The sequence below is a fragment of the Pseudorca crassidens genome, chromosome 11 (assembly GCF_039906515.1).
Source record: "Pseudorca crassidens isolate mPseCra1 chromosome 11, mPseCra1.hap1, whole genome shotgun sequence".
NCBI classification, from domain to species: Eukaryota; Metazoa; Chordata; class Mammalia; order Artiodactyla; family Delphinidae; genus Pseudorca; species Pseudorca crassidens.
The window spans coordinates 95,384,151-95,402,952 of NC_090306.1; the positions used below are offsets into that span (position 1 = coordinate 95,384,151).

Below are 18,802 nucleotides of genomic sequence, written 5' to 3' on the forward strand. Positions count from 1 at the left end.
CCTCCCAAGTATCCACGGAAGCCGCCCCCTCCTGTCTGGCCCAGTTGACAGCACCTTGGTTGGGGCTTCCCCACTTCTCACCCAGGTGACCTCCTGGCTGGTCTCTTGGGGCTTCGAACCATCCCCTCTGCAGCCCCCAGAGTGATCCAAGTTACGTATCTGACCACATCACTCCCTGCCTACACCCCTTAAGTGGAAAAGAAATATTCCCTGCTCTGGTTTGGTTTCAGCCGACAGTGCTTGAGGACTCACCAAGTGCCAGGAGTCCTGCTGACCTTCCAAGGTCAGTTCATATCCTATAACCCATTTCATTCATTCACTCATTCATTTATTCAGTATACTAAAAGCCATGGGCTATGCCAGGTGTTTTACCGACATAATTTAATCTTAACAACAATGTTCTCCAGTAGCAACTATTCTAATTCCCACTTTGCAAAAGAGAAAGCCGAGGTCCAGGGAGGAAATTGCTCAAGATCATACTTGGATTTGTGTTTAAGAGAACACGAGTCCCCAGGAGCAGAAGTCCAGCAGCTGTGACCCATTCCCTGCCGAGGGTAAAGGTTTACGGAGAAAGCAGAGCCCAAGGGGTAACAGAACCCGCCCCCCCCACCCCGCCACTGCCATGCAGGGCCAGGCTGCCCAGTGTGTGACACTGAGACCACTGAAGGGAGCCTCAGACCCTCCCCCCTTAATCCAGGACCAGGACCGAAACAGTGAGAAGGAAAGGAGGTTAAGGAGGACAGCTTCCCTTCAGCGTTTGTCCCTCCCTGGTCCCAAACCACATGAGGAACTGCTCCCTTCCCACATCCTGCAGGGCCCGCGATAGCAGTCCCACCTCTGAGTTATCTGGCTCAGAAGGGCACCCACAGAACCAATCCCTCTTCCCCCTCCTGAATTACAGATGGGTAAACTGAGACCTCTCCCAGCACTTCACCCTACAAAAGCCAGGATGAAAACCCAGTTCTCCAAACATTCATCCAGCACCCTCCTGACCCTTCCTCCCGAGAAATCTTTCCCAAGGAGCAGGAAAGGGGCCTTGGTGGTGGAAATGCAGTTGGAACCCACCTGGGTTCATGCCAGCCTGCCACTCACCAGCTGTGTGAGTCCAGCAGGTCACTTCACTTCTGCGTCCTCGTCTGTAAAGTGGATACAGTAACAGCGACCTCACAGTGCCGCTAAGAGCACCAATGAGTAATATTGGCTTGGCCAAACAGTTCGTTTGGGTTTACCGTAAGATGCTACAGAAAAACCCGAACGAACTGTTTGGCCAACCCAATATAATAGATGCATAAAGCATCTGGAATATAGAAGGTGCTGGGCCAACTGTTAAGCCCGACGGTGGGGTCCGCAAAGAATTTATGTGGGGAAGGAACCCAGCTCTCCTCACCCCCCCACCCCCAAAGGCAGAATGAAAGAATATTAGAAAACAGATACAGGTAAATGCTATAGGGATTTGGGGAGGGAGAAGTTCCTTTTCCTGTCAGCTGTTTGATAATCCAAACTGGACAAAGGGAAAACAATGTGGCGATCAAATGGGAGGATCGCTGATTTGGGGTATCACTATTTTCCCAGTGACCTCGAACTTGACCTTCCCAAACACAGAGTAACTTGGCCAAAGAACTTTACTGAACTCCCGTTCGTAGGCCTCCCGGGAAGGGCAAAGTAGGGCGGGGCTGGAGAAGGCGGGATAGAGGGCGTCGGCTGACCCTCACCCCTGGCCACACTCCCGCGGGGCGGCGCGGACTACAACTCCCGGCATGCCCGGCGCGCGGTACATGCCCGCCTCCAGCCGCCTTGCAGGCAGGATGCAGACGCTGGGAAGAGCGATGAGGATGGAGGCCCGCGAGGCAGCGCCGCCGGCGGGGGCGGGCGGCTGGAGCAAGTGGGTGAGGCTCAACGTGGGGGGCACGGTGTTCCTGACCACCCGGCAAACGCTGTGCCGCGAGCAGAAGTCCTTCCTCAGCCGCCTGTGCCAGGGGGAAGAGCTGCAGTCTGACCGGGTGAGGCCCGCGGGGTGGGCGGCGGTCGGGGATCCTTAGGTCGCCGGAATCTGGTTGTCCAGCCTGGCCCGCCCGCGGGGCTGGAAACCCGGCTGGGTTTATTTCCGAAGAGCTGGAGGCGGGAAGAACTGGCCGGAGGAGGGGAGAAGGAAATGAATCGGAGAGTGAGGGATGTGCCCATTGCCGTGGCAACAGGACAACGCCGGGCTGCGCCCATTTGGAGTTTTTGAGCGTTGATCTGGGCTCCCAACCCAGGAGGCTGATGGATGGGGACTCTCCCCCTCCTTTGGGGCGGTGGGAAGAGACAGACACCTAGGGCATTCTCTTCTGCCCAAACTGGACTCCTGAACCACGGAAGGAGTTACTGAGTCTGCTTTTCCCCGCCTCCCCGCCCTTTGGGGTATGGGTAGCCTTGGAGTACAGGGAGCTGGGTGGAGAAATCCCGGGGTGCCTTCTCAGCTGGGCTTCATCAGGTAGGAGCGCTGGCCTGGGGCACCATTTCTGGGTTCCCATCTCGGCTCTGCTGCAAACCTCCTGCATGACCTTGGGTCAAACCCTATCCTGCTCAGCCTTCTGTCTGTAACCCCAGAGGGCTGGCCTGGCGATGACCTCTAAAGCCCCCTCTCTCCTGTTTCCTGACCCTCTGATGCTGTGACCTTGGGCAAGTCCCCTCACCTGGTGATGTCTCCGTTTCCTCTCTGTAGAGTTGTATTGATGCCTGCTCTGCCTCCCTGCAGGCTGAGGGTATCCAATGAGATAGTGGTTCTTTTGGAAACTTGTAAACATCCCCAGAATGCCAGGGGATCTGGTGGAGACAGTGTAGGGCTGGCTTCAGGGGATAACCTCCAAGAGGGACAATCCCTGAGCCCTACGCTGGGTCAGGTGCCATTCAGACCTCACTGGATACTCACATGCTCTCCAGTTATGGGAAAGAAGAGGGTGGCTCCGAGAGGCCAAACCACTGGCCCAAGGTCACACAGTCAGAAAAAGGCCGGGGCAGGATTTGAACCTAGGTGTATCTGACCCCAAAGCCTTTTTACTCCATCAGGACACTCTGTTCCGGGGAAGAGCAGACACTCCGCCCCCTCCCGCCCTCCCTCAGATCCTTTACGGGGACTGAAGTGAGAGGTCAGGCAGGGGAGCGGGGCTCACTCTTCTCTCACTGCCTGTGCCCCTCACCTTTGTAGGATGAGACCGGGGCCTACCTCATCGACCGTGACCCCACCTACTTCGGGCCCATCCTCAACTTCCTCCGGCATGGCAAGCTGGTGCTGGACAAGGACATGGCTGAGGAGGGTGAGTTGGTCCCGGGGAGGCCGGGGCCCATACCCTAGCCCTGCCCTCTGCAGTCTGCCGGGGCCTCCTGTGGAGGCGCAGAGCCATTTCGGCTGTCCTCAGGGGACATCTGCTTTCTTCCATGTTTCCTGCTTCTTCTCATTCCTGACAGGACTGACTCCCAAAGCCTGTGTCCAGGCTGAGCCTAGGGACTGTGCCAAGGTGACTGGCCCAAGCTTCCACTGGGTGCTGCTGGGGAGGTGACAGAAACACGGAAGCAGAGGATAGAGGGAGCCAGTGAGGCTGGGCAGGGATGCCCTTTCCCCTGGCCTTCTGGGAAGCCAGTTGTGGGTGGAGATGGCCATGGGGAGAGGTGTGGCTCTCTTTGTCTGGGTGATGGGGTATCTCAGATGCTGGTGAGGACTCACGTGGGTCCGCAGGTGTGTCGAGTGGGTGACTCCTTGCCCAGATCCGGCAGCCCCTGCAGCACAGCTGTGGGTGAAGGCAGGGGTGGGCGGAGCCTGCTCTCCAGCAGGGCTTTGGTCCCTCCCAGGCCTGGCTGGCTGAGGCCCCGTAGATGCCCACTTCTGGGCCCAACAGACAGTGGGGAGAAAGACCGGATGCCTGCCTGGGAGAAAGGCTTGTTGGCAGAGCCCCTGCCAGGAGCAAGGGGTGCCAAGCCCTTTTCCGTAGGGCACAGGGTGTGGCTCTGGGTCACCTGACCCAGCCAGGCCAGCTTGGACATGTCACTTCTCCTTTCTGAGTCTCCACTTGTGTACATAAAGGAGGGGCGGTGATCTACATTAGGGACATGTTCCGGGAAAACCAGATGTCATGAGTCCCGGGGCTTGTACCCTGGAGGTGTCTAGCACAGCCCCTCCCTCCTCACTCGGGCCCACGGTCTTCCCTCCTGACCCCTGTGGGACACAGTGATCGAGAAGCCAGGTGGCTCCCCAGAAGGCCACAGCTTCAAAATCAGAGCCCGCTGTGGGCATCGGCTCTGCGGAGCCCCACAGCTTTCCCGGCAGCCCCTGGGGCAGCAGGTACCATGGGCGTGGCCTGGGCCCAGGAGTAGGTCCCATGGGGAGGGCAGGTAGACACTCCAGCGTCACGGCCAACACCTGTTTACAGGTTCTGGGTTTGTCGAGCCCTGGCACTCCCAGCACCTTTAGACAGGGCTAGAGCCCCGATCCAAGGGGCCAGGGGATCCAGGGGGAAACTGACTAGTTGTGTGACACGTGGAAAGTCACTTATCCCTCTGTGCCTCCATGCCTGCATCTGCGGAATGGGGTGACAACAGCACCCACCTTGCTGAGCTGCTGTGAGGATTAAAGGAGCTAATGCAAGTGCGTCACTTAGCACAGTGCCTGGCACTGAGGACCCGTGATGCAGTTAGTTGTCTGTCATCTGCAGGGCTCCACGGGGGGCATCCTGGCAGTAGCACTTGCTCACTGTGTCCTCTGTATTAGGTGGGTGTGGGCGCCGGGGACATCAGACATGGGCCCTGTCCCCGGGGAGCCCAGAGTCCAGTCATGGAAAGGACAGGAAGTGTCTCTGCCCTGCAGGAGCTTAGGGGAGTCCTAAGGCCGAGGGTTGTCCCCTTCACTGGAGAGGGCACTCGCTCAGTCTCTAAGACTCTCGGTCTCCTTAACAGTATGGGGACAATAACGCCTGCTTCCTCTATGACCCTGGGGCTTGTGGTGAGCACGGGAGGGGCTTTGCAAACTGTGAAGTGTAGGGATTGGAGAGGTGCACGTGCATGAAGATTATGCGTTTAGGAGGCAGAGGAACTGGAGTGTGAATCCCAGCTCTGCCGAGTGCCAGGCGTGTGGCCCTGCACAGCTGCTGCTTTGCCTGGTCCTCAGTTTCCCTGTTTGTTCAGTGGGGGTGATGAAAGTACCTACTTCTTGTGCTGAGAATTAACTGCAGTGAAGAGTGTGACATACCTGGCACGGTGCCTGGCACTTAGCGTGTGCTTCACAAATGGGAACATGTAATCGGGAGCCACCCAAGCCCCTTCTCACTGTGGCATAGGGTCCAGTCCCAACGGGCCCACTGCCTCTGGACAGCCCCAGACTAGAGGGCTGGCAGCCACTCCTGGGTCCTGTGCTCAGCACAGCAGGGATATAGTGCCCCTGAATGGCAGCCTCTCACCCCTACTACAGGGAGTGTGGGACCCAAGGAAGGAAGTGTTCCCTCTTGCCTGACCCCAACTCAGAGGCTCATCACCCTTGTGTGACTGGAGCAGGGGGTGGAGGGGGAGGGGACAAGGTGAGAACGGGGCACGGGGGCAGTGGGAGTGACGGGGGTGGGGTGCTGCTCTGTCTGTGCCAGGGGTCCTGGAGGAAGCGGAGTTCTACAACATCGGCCCGCTGATCCGGATCATCAAAGACCGGATGGAGGAGAAGGATTATACCGTCACACAGGTCGGGGGGCTGCAGGGCGGCGGGGCGGCATCCCTGGCCAGGGCAGGGGGTGGCGGGGATGGGGGAGGGGGGTCAGGAGGAAGGTTGGGAGAGGCAGAGCCAGTTTTCCTTGGCGAGGCCAAGCTCTCCTATAAGGGGAGGAGTGGTTGTCCAGCTCCCAAACTGTTCAGCAAAGCCCCAGACTGGGAGACGGACTCGGGGTTGTTTCCCTGCCTCGGCTCTGTTTGCTGTGTGACCTTGAGCCGATCACACCCCTCTCTGGACCTTGATTTCCTCTTGTGGAATATAGAGGTGCTGAGAACTGCCCACCCTTCCCTTCCTCCCAGGCAAAATGGGGTCACTGTGGAGGTACAGGGGGCCCTGTGGGAGGCAATGTGGGATTATTACATCGTCCACTTCATGGGCTCAGGTGGTCCCCTGGAGGTCACGGCACAAGCTTCTGGAGCTGGTGTTTCTGAGCTTGGACCCTAGGCCTAAGTGGCCAGGCTGTAGGGGGAGCTGGAGAGATTCTCTGCCCACCTTGGGGGAGACGTGGAGGGTGGCAAATGGGTAGTGAGGCACCGTCTCCCAGCCCCAGGAGATTGAAGAGAGGGTGCCCCGCGTCCCCTGGAGGACCTGCCTCAATTAGTGCCCCAGGATGTCCCCTAAGCCCCTTCTCCTTTCCCACTTGTATCACCTGTGTTCCAATTCTGGCTCTGCTACTCTTTAGCTGGGTGACCTTGGGCAAGTAACTGACCCTCTCTGAACTTCCATGAACATCCCATAACTCCTAGGGTTTTTGGAGGGATTAAGTGAGAACATGCACATCGAGTGCCTGGCACATAGTAGGTACTCAGAACATGGCTCCCATCTCCCCTCCCCCACTTCTGTCCTTCTTGGGGGTAGATGGTGGGGGGAGGACAGGTGCTCTTCCCGCCCCCGGGGTGCCTGGCACTCCCACAGGTGCCCTCCACGTCCCCCCTCTGCCTGCAGGTCCCACCCAAGCACGTGTACCGCGTGCTGCAGTGCCAGGAGGAGGAGCTCACGCAGATGGTCTCCACCATGTCCGACGGCTGGCGCTTCGAGCAGGTGGGCTGGGCCACACCCCCAGGCAAAGCAGGCCCCTCCCTTCCCGCAGCCCCAGCCTTGGGGTGCCCACTGCAGCCCCCACCCGGGGTCTTAAGACAGACTAAACAAGATTCAGAAAGGCCACACTTGGCAGCAGACTGACCAGGAAGGAGAGAGGAGGGAAGCCCCGGTGGCCGCAGGGCAGCTCCTGGGAATCATCTTTAATGGGAGTCCTCCCAGCGACCAGGTAGTGGTCTACACCGTAGTGTGTGAGTCTCTGGCCCCCAAGCGACAGCTCTGGTGCGAGGAGACAAGATCCACATAGGAGAGCGGAGGTCCCCTTGGGGCCACACCTTGTGCAACAATTCCATAGGCATAGATTCCAGGTCCCCGCAAGGGACATGCCCAGTTCCAAGCGTTGCCACATTCAGGGCAGCCCAGAGCAGCGGCTTCCCATGAGGTATTTATGGTGACCTGTACTTCCTCCCAGTACCTACGCAGTTTACCAGCAGGAGAGATTTTTATCATAAACGGTGTTGCCCTAGTAATGCAGCTGACGTCACACCTCTCTGAGGTTTCCAGAGGATCAGAGCCAACAAGTTAACCCAAGGTCAAATTTGCCCTTAGAGAAGGGGAAGAGTTGGGTTACCCTTTATCCTCACAAGCTCCCTTGCACCTGGAGGTTGAAGAAGGCCAGGCTTCCCAGGATGGCCGGGCAGGATGGAGGAACTAGTCCAGTCCAGGAGCCGGAAGCCTGGATTCATATCTAGACCTGGCCACTGACATGCTGTGTGAACTTGAGCAAGGCGTATCTCTCTGGGCCTCAGTTTCCTAATCTGTGACATGGACCAGTAGTGCTTCCTTTGCAGGAATGTTGTGTAGATTAGAAAGGCCATGGATAAAGTCCCTAGCGCAGAGTAGGCCTCTAAACATTGGAGCCAGCTAGCATCCTGTGAATTTATAGAAGCAAAGTCTATAGGACCCCTGAGAGGACTCGGGGTCCCAGATTCAAATCCTGAATTTGAACCCATTCACATTCAGATTCTTCCTGGCTGTGGGACTTCACCACCTCTCCAAACCTCGTCTGCCGGAGGGGCTGAGTTTTCCTCTCTGTCTGCAGGATGAGGGTTCCTGGGGGCCGAACGAGACCCATCGTGTGCAGGACCTTTATCAGTCGGAAGGGGCCCTGCAGGTGTGGTTATTTTAGGGACCCCAGAACAAAGGCGGGGCCACTCTTGAAAGCCTGAGGGAGTCTTTGGCAACTGCATGGGCTCTCAAAGGCAGAGCGGGCATGTCGGGGACCGCTGGCGTAAGGAACGGGCGACCTGTTCTACCTCTGCTTCCAACAGTGAACAGAATATTCTGTGGAGCTCCACCAGGTCATGCCAACCCCATCCTGCAGCCTGGTTCTGGGGCCGCCTCAGCCACATCTGGGACAGAGGGAGACAGCCTGCCCGTTACAGGCCTCTGCCTGCTTTTAGGACGTTGCCTGCTAGATATGGGAGAGGAACAGCGGTGCTAACCCTCCTCCTCTAAGGACCAGGTCCAGCCAAGCCACGTCGGGGGCCTGGCCCTGGAATAGCCCAGAGCCATAGGCGGGGGTGGAGGGGGAGAGGACTCTGACTTTGCGCCAGAGGCGTCCTCCGGAAACCCAGGGATGGGCCTGAGTGGGACAGCAAGGTCGGGGCACAGCTGACAAGTGCCGGTGTCCGCCCACCCCGTCCCCTCAACCCCGTCCTATCGTTTTCTCCCCATGCTCCGCCCCTCCAGCTGGTGAGCATCGGCTCCTCCTACAACTACGGCAGCGAGGACCAGGCAGAGTTCCTGTGCGTGGTGTCCAAGGAGCTCTATAGCTCCCCGCACGGACTGAGCTCCGAGTCCAGCCGCAAAACCAAGGTGAGCCCTCTGCCCCAGCCCCTGCCCTGCCCCAACCTCGGCCTCCCTGCCTTTCCTCCCTCCCCTCGCCGCCCTCCACGTAGCCATCCGAGCTTCTTTTTCCCTCCCGCTGCACACGCCTGACCCCCTGCTCACAGCCAATGCCATCCATCCCATGCCACCCACCGTCCTGCCTGCTCACGCCAGTTACCCAGGCCCAGACTTGGGGGACAACGAGATGAGATTATCCCCAGGGCACGGCGAGGGTGGACTTAGATGCCACTTGGATGGTGGTCGCATGGTGGCCACGGGGCAGCGTAGCACAAGGGGGAGTGCACTGGACTAGGGGTCTGGGCGTGGTGTGAGCGCTCTGCGTGACCTTGGACAAGTCCCGCCCCCTCTGGGCACCTTGGTTGTGTTCTCAGAGGAGTGAGAGGGGTGGACCCCCAGCTTGCAACTTCTGGGATCCAAAGGGCCCATTTATTTCCCAGGGGCCTGGGCTGGGGCAGGGAAGCCGAACCGTTAATCCTGCCCCTCCCGCAGGCTCCCTCCTAGGACTCAGCGTCAGAGGGGTCTGGAGCCCTTGGGGTCCGGCCCTGTGTTTCCACCTTGGCCTGTGAGGCAGCATCAGCTGGCTGGGGGGGAGGGGGCTCATCGGAGGTCCTGCCACCCTGGACGCAGAGCTGATCGGAAGCCTGAGGGGCCTTTGGTAGGACCAGTGGGGCAGGCAGCTAGGCAGGCTGGGAAGAAGGGAGACCGTTCCTTCTAGGAGCCTGTCCCTATGTGCCAGAGACTTAGGAACTCCGCTTCCCGTCTGGCCGTCTGCCTCCCTGGGCTGTGACTTCCCCTGCCCACCCCAGCCCCATGGGGACCAGCGGCCGGCGCGGCCTTGCAAGGGTGCAAGGTGAGCCGGCCGCTCCTGCGTCTCTGAGAGAGACCTCAGGACCTGGGGTGCGAGAGCCTGGTGCCGACATCTCGGATCTGCCTGGGCCTCCCCTGGCCTCAGTTCTGCTCTGGGTCGGTCCTCCTAAAACGAGGCCTTCCCAGGCAGCCCTCAAGGCTGCCCTGGCCACACACCCACCCCCTTCCTCTGACACCCCTCCCCCAGCCTTGCTCCACGTCCCAGCAGCCAGGCCCACCCGTGAGCATCCTCAGCAGGACCCCACCCTCTGCTGGTTCCCCCAGGCCCCTTGCAGGCTTCCCCGGGGATCCGACAAGATGCCCCGGCTTCTGTGGCTGTAGCACTCCCCTCCCCGGGAGGTGCCCCCCGCCCGTCCCCTTCACGCTGAGATGGGGGCCTGCGGGGACAGCCGCCAGCGGGCCCGGCCCCCTCGTTAGCTCTGCGCTCTTTCTTCCCTGGGTCTGCCGGCTGGTCCACAGTGCGCGGAGGAGCAGCTGGAGGAGCGGCAGCGGCAGGAGGTGGAGGTGGCACAGGTGCAGGTGGAGGTGGAGGCAGATACGCAGCAGAAAGGTGCAGCCAACCCCCGAGGAGAACGATCGCTAATAAAGGCCGTGCCTCCCGCCGGCTCCCTGCCGGAGCCCGCTGCGGAGCCTGGGGTCCCGGGACGGCCGGGGGGCGGGCCCTCCAGGGTTAGCTCAGCCGCGTGCCTGGCGCCTCACCTGCATAACCATCCCTTCTCTCACTTTCTCTTTGCAGCCCAGTCATCTCAGGATCCCGCTAACCTTTCCTCCCTCTCACCACCGCCTCCTCCTCCTCCGCTTCCCGCCGGAGGTCCTGCCTCATCTTCATCCACCTCTTCTTCCTCCTGGATCTCATCTGCACCCTGCCTCTTCCCTCTCTGCCCCTGTCCGGGTTTTCTCTCTGCCTGCTCACACCTCCATCCCGGGGCTGCTGTGGTCCCAGCCTCCTGTGCCCTCCACCCAGGTGCCCCGGCACCGCATCCCAGAGCATCCCGCCTGCCGCCTCCCGCACCCCTTCTGCCACCTCCCGCCTCCGGGCTCGGGGCAGAGGGGCACAGCTGCACCTCCTTGGTGCCCGCCGACCCCGCCGGGCACATCTGAGGCCGGGCCACCCTGCTGCAGCGCCTCACCTCCTCACGTTTCCTCCTTGCAGGTTCCCGTCTGCACCCCCTCAGACCTGAGGCTGCGCTTGCGGTGAGGGCTTCTCCTGGGCCCCTCGCCCGCCCCCAGAGCTGCCACGCCTGGTTTGTAGCTTGGCAGAGCTGGAGGCAGGGGCGGAAGCCAGGAGGGTGCTCATCTCTTGTATTTTTGGACTTGAGCCGAACTTCCGGCTGATTTTCTCCCCTCCCCCAAGTCTCTCAGCCTATCTTGGCCTTGGGGATGAGGCTCTGAGATGAGACAAAAGGGGGAGGAAATTCTTTCCCACCTGCCCAGCAGCTTCAGAGCCACACTGGGAAGGAGGGAAGGGAAACGGAAGCCAGGTGCCCTGACCTCATCCCTGCATCACAGCCTCGAGGCACTGGGTTCCCTGTTGCTGCGGGGGTGGGAAGGACAGGCCACACTTGGATTCCCTCGGCCTAGGAGGAGGCAGCCGGAGCTGGCTGAGGATTGGGCTGTGGCAGAAATAGCCCTGGCCAGGTGCCCACAAGCCCCCACTCAGTCTTATCTGCCTGCTCTCTGACCTTGGGCAAGTCACTGTCCCTCTCTGGGCCACAGTTGCCTCAAACATGGGGACGGACAGCTGCTCTCTGTGACCTTCTGCCTGAGACAGTGGTGACCAGCCTCTGGGCCTCGACCCCCTGGCCAGAGCCTTGGCAGGATGTGGCCTCCTAGGCAGCCACCCCCGGCCCAAGGTGGGGCATGGGGCCCCCGAATGGGCGAGCTGGGTCCTCTCCCCGCTTCCCCTCCTGCTCAGCTCTGAATACACTTTTTCTGGGCCTCAGCCCCCCTCCTTCCTCCCAGAAAGGACCTCGTGACTCACCTGACTCTTTCTCTCTCCCTCTCTCCCCACCCCTCCCTCCCTCCATTCCAATCTCCTCTCCACCCTGCTCCTGGCCCTGCACTACCCCTTCCTCACCGGCCTCACCCTCTCATCCTCCTCCCGGTGTTTTGACCACTCCCCACCCCGTCTCCCTGCCCCCTCTTATTTTCTAGCTGTTACAAGCCAGAGGCACCCGGATGTGAGGCCCTGGATCGCCTCCAGGGACTTGGGGTTCCGTTCTGAAATCCTTTATTTTTGTACCACGGGGTGGGCCCCCAGCCCGAGGCGGAGGAAGAGCTCTCCCCGCTGTCACCTCTGTCTACACCTGCGGGGCTATGATTCACCCCTGCCTCCGGGGGCCGGGTGGGGGCCCACTGGGACCTCGCAAGGCCTGATGTGGGCCCTGGGACCCCTGGGCGGAGCCGCCTGCGGGTGGTCAAAGTGTGGCGCTGTCCAGCTGTGTCTCCCAGGCCCCTACGTCCCCTCCCTCAGGTCCCCCCGCTGCATGGCAGATGCGCTCCCCCCGCAGCCCAGTCCCATCACCTCCTTTGGTCTCCCTGTCTGTCACATGGGTTCACGTCCTGCCCTACCTACCTCAGGTTTGCTGTGATTTTAACGAGAGGAGCAAAGGTCCCCGAAAGCCCTCGGGGGGGGCACAAGGCGCAGACTCGGACCTGCCCGGCCCAGGATGGAGATGGAGGGACTGGTGGGCGATGAAGGGCGTGGCGTTAGCGCTGTTGAAGCAGGGGATGGGTGACTTGGCCTTCACCTTGCCTGCTCCCCGCGCCCCTGCTGTCTGTACTGCCGGCCGCACAGTGCCCTGGCCAGGAGGAAGGGAGGCATTGGTTCAGCAGGGGCAGCAGGGCCACTCAGGAGCTGGTGACAAGGGAAAGGGAGAGTCTGGGGTGGCAGGCGCTGAGCAAGGGGCCCCTCCTGCATTTACGGCCTCCCCAGCTGGATACTTGCTTCCCAGCGGTGTCCAACACCACCGTGTAATAAAACCTGAAGAAACAGCCAGCCCGGCTGTCTCCCTCTCTTTCTCTGGGCCACGTTTGGGGACAGGTGGTGTAGACAGCCCAAAGGTAATGGGGCTTTTTCATAAAGCCCAGGGACCCCGCCCTGTTGTCACTCTCCCGTGTGTGCTGGGGGGGTGCACATCACGGTTGCATCCTCTGTCCCGTGGCCGGACACCGAGGGTACCAGCTCTGCCTGGCTGGGTGAACTTTAGAAAGTACCTTCCCCTCTCTGGGCATCAGTTTCCTCAACAGTAAAGTGACGGGGTGGACCAGGTGACTTCTAAGGCCCCGCCCCCTGGAGTCACGCAGGTCTCTTCCAGCCTCCAGGCAGACCTAGGTTAGCTGGGGTGCTGAGGGCTAGGGAATTGGGCCTCTGGGAATCAGAATACGAGGTCCTCCCAAGCCTGGCTCCCTACGTCCCAATTCCCAGTCTCACCTCGCCATTCAGGTAAGGTGCTCTCCTTTCTGGCTTCACCCTACCACCTCAGCTCCCTCCTAACCTAGCAGGACGTCCCCTCTGCTTCCTGCTGTGATAGCTTCTGGTCACCTCCACCCTCTGCCCCAAGTCCTAGGAAATACAACCCCCAGTCTCCCCTCCATCTTCTCTCAGAGTCTGACGGGACCCCCACCCCGCCTGGCCAGTTCCTTCACCTCCCAGGTCCTACTGAGTGTCTTCCTGGCTCCCCAGCCCCGCCCCCCAGCAGTTGAGCGCTGCCAGGGGACATCTCTGCAAAGCAGTGCTCCCCTTGACCGAAGCCTCCCGGGGGGACCTCACCACTCGCCCTGGGGCCACGCGGCTCTCTGAAGTTGACCTCGCTTTTTGTGTCTAGCTTTGCTTGCAAAAGAGTTACCAGGAGCCTTGTTAAAAGGACAGATTACCCCCTAATTCCTACTATGGCCATGAATTTGCACTTTAGCAAAGCACCCTCCAGCAGTGTTCTCCCCCTCTGAGATCCCTGAGGGCCACCCGGGGTAGTCCTGCCCCCACCCCAAAGGTGTCCCCCCATAGCGTCTCCACAGGCAGGACCCAGCGGGTGGAGGGCTCTCCACACATGGATGCGATGGCCGTTCCCTGTCTACCTTTGAAAACCCTCTCGACACTAGGCCCCCTCCAAGGCTCCCCACTTCCTTCTCCTCCCAGCTGGGCTCCAAGAAAGACTTGTCCGCCCTTGACACCCCCCTTCCTCCCCTCCACCAGGGCCCGGCCCTGTAGGCCTCCCTGACCACTCCCACTCAAGCCACAGCCCTGGCTGCTAAGATCCCACCCACCTCAGTTCCCCTCAGCCTCCTCCGGACCCGCACGTCTGCAGTCTGCGTCTCCCCCACCTCCTCCGTCTTCCCTGGACCACCGTCCTTGCAGGGCAGCTCTAAAATCCCTCCTCCAAACCTCTCTCAAGCTCCGCCTGCCTCCTGGACACCTCCCTCCCAGAAGCATCCCAAGTTCATGACACCTTCCCAGAGCTTTTCCCTCCCCGGGCGCCCGGGGTGGGAGAGGTCCTGGGTGGCTCCTCCCTCACGCCACCCCATCCACTGAGGCACCTGGAGGACAGTAAGGGTCCTTCAACCCTATGTCCATCCTCCTTGCCCTGCTCCATCCAGGATCCATCCTCTTCTCCCTGGAATTCCACAGTGGCCTCCTTACCGGCCTCCCTGCCTCCCACTTCCTCCAGGCTGGTGCCGGTGGTGGTTCTAAAATGGGAATCCATCCTGTGTCGGTCACTTCTCTGCTCTAGAGCCTTCCACGGCTTCCCGGAGCGCCCAGGGTCAATTCATAGCTCCACTCCAAGCTCTTTGCCATCTAATCTCAGTTTGCCCCTCCCCATGCATTCCTTTTTAGCCCTACCGCCCACCCCACCACCACCCCTGCCAACCTCTGTTCCAACTAAAAACAACTTACTGTTCCCTAACAGGCCACTGCCTTTGGGGACTGTTGCCTTTGCACATGCTGTTCCCCTGCCTGGAATGCTCTTCCCCACCTTGGCCACCTTTGAACCCCAAGTCTCCTCCAAGGCAGCCTTCCCGAGTTGCAGTCTACCCCAAAGCCCCTTCACCCTGGGTCAGCATCCCCACCCCTCCCGAGATGAGGAGCCAAGTTCCGTGCAGCTCTGTGACCCCAGTGCGGCCCTCGGCACGTCGTAGGAGCCTGGAGCTGCTCGCTGAATAAATGACTCAGAATGCAGAGGCAGTGCCGTGCCAGAGGGGAAGCGGCAGCCTGGGAATCAGGAGATGGGGCTTCCGCTCCAGGCTCCACTCCTGACCCCTCCCTGGTGCGATCATGACACTCTCTGCCCCTCAGCTTCCTAACGGGCTTCCAGAAGGAGTGCATCACTTGTCCCAGCCCCCACTCTGACCTGAGGGGCACCAAACCATTGCCTTCCTGGGGTTGCTCCCAGGACCTAGGCAGCTGCCCTGGAGGCCGCCGCTGCCCCCACTGACCGCCCCCACCCCTTGGTCTTCTGGACGCTTAGCCAACAGGCTGAGCAGATAACAGGGGCTGCTCAGTCAAAGGCGTGAGATTGGTGCCCGGGGCCCCATTCAATCCCCAGAACAGGACCTCGGGTCAGACAGCTTTATTCCACAGGGCAGCTGAGCTCACCTCCAGGTGAGAGTGGGCAGTGAAGGCCCGAGGAACAGGTAGGCATGGGAGGACCCTGGACCTGGGGCTCCCCACCCTTTGGCCTGCAGTGGCGGCTGGCCCACTTGGCTGTCTCCAGGGCTCTGAGGGCCCTTCCTGCGGGGGCACCTTCCTCCCCCACCCCTCAAGTTAGGCCAAGGGCTTCAAAGGCTGGAATCTGCTGTCTGGAGAGGATGCTGGCCCAGCAGCCTCTGCGCTGGGGCGGGGGCAGGCGGGGGGCCCGGCAGCCACATGACTGCTGCTCGACCCTTGCCCACCAAAGTCAGCAGCGGAGGAAGGGGAAGGAGGAGAGAGAATCAGGAGGGGACAGGCTGGATGTGAACCCCCCCAGCCGGGCCTGGTGACCATCCCAGGCCCTCAGGGGAAGTCTTGACCACCAGCTGATGGCCCCTCTCCCTCCTTGTGTCCTCACTGGGGCAGATGTCAGGCAACAGGTTGCGGGAGAGGAGAGACACCACCTCCTGTCCCCACGGGGCCCTGCCACTGGCAGAATACTTGCTCCCCTGCCTGGTGGGCGCCCGGGGCTCTCTCAGTCCAAGAGGTGGGGGCCCTTGCGCTGCGGGGGCAGCTTCTCAAGTCAGCACCTGCTGGATCCAGCCAATCACACCTGTGATGCGGGTGTAGACGCCGAAGTAGTTGGGCCGGCCACAGCCCAGACCCCAGCTAACCAGCCCCGCCAGGAACCAGCGGCCACTGGGCTCCTTGCACACCAGCGGGCCGCCCGAGTCGCCCTGCGAGAGGGGAAGAGACAGGGCCACGTCAGGGTAGAGACATCCCCTTCCAGGCAAGGGTCCCGACTGCTGGGGATGTTCCGAGTGACACGTCCCCTTTGGAAGCCTCTGATAGATGGAGGCGGCCCAAACCAGCCCAGCCTGGCCTCCAGCAGGGCCTGGCTTTCGCGGAAGCGTGGATGTGTGTCCCCGCGCCCTGCCCAGCCCCGCCTGCCTTCTGTGGGCTCTAGTCCTCTCTGCTGCCTCACTTGGGCAAAGCGCCTCGCGGAGGGCAAGGAGCAGAGCTGGGCTTGGGCCTCAGCCCTGCCCCCCGGGGTCTCTTCTGATCTGGGGCCTGCAACCTGGAGCAAGTCTCGCAACCTCCCGAGCCTCAGTTTCCTCATCCATGAAGTGGGGACAGCCAAGTCCACCTTGCCGTGAGGCTGCAGCAGGCCCCGGGTGACGAGAGCAGCGCCCTCTCTCCCCGATCTGGCCCACCCCGCAGGAGTCACCTGGCAGGCATCCTTCTTGCCCCTGCGGTAGCCGGCGCACAGCATGCGGGGGGTCACCTGGTAGCGGTAGGCCTCGCTGCACAAGTCCTGCGGGATCAGCTGCACGTCCACCTTCTGCAGACCGTTGCTGGTGGGGCCTGCCCGGCGGTGTCGGGGGCACAGGTGAGACGATCTGAGGTGCCCGGGGCCCCCACTCTTCCCGTGGCTCCTCCTCTTGCATCTCAGGAGCCCCCTTCCTCGCTCCTGCTCTGCCCCCCCTCCCATCCCCGCCCTCCACGTCTCCATCACTCTGTCTGGCTCCTTCTCCGAGAAGCTCATGGTGACAGACCCCACCCCGACCCTGCCCAGGGCCTATCTGGACTAGGGTCCTCCTTAGGTCCTCCCCCCGCCACCCCTCCTGCTTGAGGCTTCTTGGCTGCCTCCCCTCCGCTCTCTGACAGCCCTGGGAGATTTTTCCAGAACACACATCTCACCCCTTCACTCCCCCCTAAAACTCATCAGCGTCTCCCCACTGTCCAGCCAGCACTTCTCCCGAGGAGCTTCAATCAACACTGTGCCTAGTTCCACCCGCAGATCCGGTCTGTTCGGCTGGGCTGGGCCCAGACATCTGTGCTTTTTCTCAAAGCCCTGATGCTTCGAGCAGGTCAGGAGGAGGACTCCTGGCTCCGGATCCGCACCCAGATCCACCGGCTCCCCTCTGGTGCTGGGTGTCCTCAGGGCTCCCTGGGTTGCCACCTGTGCTCTTATCAGAAATGCCTTTCCCCTTCGCTGGGACACTGCTGACCTGTCCTCCAAGCCTGAGCTCAGCCCGCCCTTCCTCTGGGCTGCCACTGCCCCCCGTACCTCCCCATCCGTGTCAGCTCCCCAAAGCATGTTTCCTGTTTGTCTTTATATTCCCTTTGTCCAACTCGATGCCTGGCATATAGCAGGTGCTCATAAATGTGTCACTGAATGAATGAATGAGGAAGTGGACCCATCCTTGTTTTACACTATTCTCTATCATGCTCTTGGACATGTCACTTTTCACCTGAGCCTCAGTTTCTCCGTCTTTAAATTATCGCTCAGTCCTGCCCACCTCCAGATTGTAAAGCACAGTACACATTTTTAAAGGCACCACCGCGAAGGGTGCAGGGCGTGGCTGTAGTTATGTACAGAACTGAGAGCTGGCCTCTAGGGATGGCCAGCTCCGGTCAGTGTAGGAGGGAAGGGGAGAAACTCATGTTTCTGAGAGGCAGCATCCAAACAGCAGGGGCTCTGGGGTCAGATAGTCCTGGGTTCTAGTCTCTGCTCCAACCCTCTCTGGCTGTGTGACTTTGAGTCACAGCTAAATGTCTCTGAGCCTCCGTTTCCCCATCCTTAAGATGGGGTCCGTGCTAACCAATAGCTAGGGTTATTGGATGGATTAAATGAAATCATGTTCCCCTAAAATCTAACCTCCATGCGGTAAGTGTTAATAATTAAGAGCCTCCCCCCAACACAGACACATACCCCCCCACCCCCCGCTGTCCAAGGAGCAGAGGGTTGGAGCTTGCCCACGGGCTGTGGGGTCCCTGGCCTGCCCCATCACTCCACACTTATCCCCTAGGATATCCTTCCATGACCTTGGTTCTCCTTAAATGCCCTTCTGGCAGGAAGGGAAGGGGAGAGGCCCACGGCCATAGTTAAAGGTTTTTTCCCATGAAATCCAGCCCAATTTAATCCCAGGACTAGCGGGCCTCTGGAGGGGAGCCCCAGGGCCCCCTGCCAGTTCACCTCCAGGCTCAGAAGCTGCATGAAGGGGGACCCATCCCATCTCCCCTGCCCGCAGTCCAGCTCACCACCCTCACGCAGGGCACCCCAGCCCGTGATCCAGCAGTGCAGGCCCGGCTCGAAGAAGTGGGAGCGCGCGGGCAGGCAGACGGGTTGCACGGAGGCCGAGCGCACCACGGGGTGGTCGAGCTGCAGCAGGGCCACGTCATAGTCGTGGCTGTCCTCCTCATGGTACGGGTGCAGGAGCAGGCGGCTCACCTTGAAGGACACCTCACCTGGCCAGCGAGCGCTCTGCCACACTTTGCCCAGGAACACGGTCCACAGCGCCGGGGACGCCATGCTAAGGGCAGAGACGGGGACTCGCTCAGCGGCCGCCTCCCCGATCCCATCCCAGCTCCCTAGGGTAGCCAGCTTTCCCCCGGGACACCAGCCTCCAACCCATCCCCGCCCTGCTCTGGAAGGCCAGGCGGCTGGTGGTATGGTGTTCAGTGGTGGCCCTGGAGCCCTCCTGCCTGGGTTCCAGCTCCAGCGTCATCCCTCCCGAGGTGAGTGTGCACCTCTCTAGGCCTCAGTCACCCCATCTGCAAAATGGGAATAGCATCACCTACTCATATGTGCCTGAGGGAATTCAATAAGACTTTGTATGTAACAAAAA

At 60.7% G+C, this 18,802-nt stretch overlaps 2 protein-coding genes and 1 long non-coding RNA gene across 19 annotated transcripts in view; 1 reads left to right on the forward strand and 2 right to left on the reverse strand.

The window, feature by feature from the left end:
* Positions 1-1,604: 1,604 nt before the first annotated feature.
* Positions 1,605-10,806, reverse strand: LOC137202422 (uncharacterized). Its single transcript, XR_010932608.1, has 2 exons — positions 10,675-10,806; positions 1,605-2,128 (listed from the first exon to the last, which is right to left on the reverse strand). It is a non-coding gene; the product is annotated as an uncharacterized lncRNA (long non-coding RNA).
* On the forward strand, positions 1,784-12,269 carry KCTD17 (potassium channel tetramerization domain containing 17). 12 transcript variants are annotated; one of them, XM_067697969.1, is made up of 9 exons: positions 1,784-2,000; positions 3,188-3,296; positions 5,610-5,701; positions 6,674-6,769; positions 8,519-8,644; positions 10,004-10,094; positions 10,281-10,355; positions 10,698-10,788; positions 11,699-11,916. In XM_067697969.1, exons 1-9 carry the CDS (start codon positions 1,806-1,808, stop codon positions 11,766-11,768), a joined length of 945 nt encoding a protein of 314 aa, XP_067554070.1. In that variant the 5' UTR covers positions 1,784-1,805; the 3' UTR covers positions 11,769-11,916. The 12 variants fall into 12 exon arrangements, 11 of the variants coding, with proteins under 11 accessions (XP_067554070.1, XP_067554071.1, XP_067554065.1 ...); XM_067697970.1 differs by lacking the exon at positions 10,281-10,355; XM_067697964.1 differs by lacking the exon at positions 10,281-10,355 and having other exon boundaries at positions 10,698-10,738; positions 11,699-11,870.
* A 2,807-nt stretch (positions 12,270-15,076) lies between these two features.
* Positions 15,077-18,802, reverse strand: part of TMPRSS6 (transmembrane serine protease 6) — a 37,903-nt gene continuing 34,177 nt past the window's right edge. The window contains exons 16-18 of one of the 6 annotated variants that reach the window (XM_067697956.1): positions 18,216-18,487; positions 16,456-16,535; positions 15,077-15,907 (exon numbers count right to left, since the gene is read on the reverse strand). In XM_067697956.1, the coding sequence (XP_067554057.1) occupies positions 15,749-15,907; positions 16,456-16,535; positions 18,216-18,487 (511 nt within the window). In that variant the 3' untranslated portion in view covers positions 15,077-15,748. Of the gene's footprint in view, positions 16,536-18,215; positions 18,488-18,802 lie in introns of all 6 variants that reach the window. The other 5 variants (XM_067697955.1, XR_010932606.1, XM_067697958.1 and 2 more) reach the window with 5 other exon arrangements.

Coding starts and splice junctions, on each gene's coding strand:
- KCTD17 (XM_067697959.1), top strand. CDS start 1,806: ATGCAGACGCTGGGAAGAGCGATGAGGATGGAGGCCCGCGAGGCAGCG. Junction 3,297..5,609: donor CAAGGACATGGCTGAGGAGG/GTGAGTTGGTCC, acceptor TGTCTGTGCCAG/GGGTCCTGGAGGAAGCGGAG. Junction 6,770..8,518: donor ACGGCTGGCGCTTCGAGCAG/GTGGGCTGGGCC, acceptor CCGCCCCTCCAG/CTGGTGAGCATCGGCTCCTC.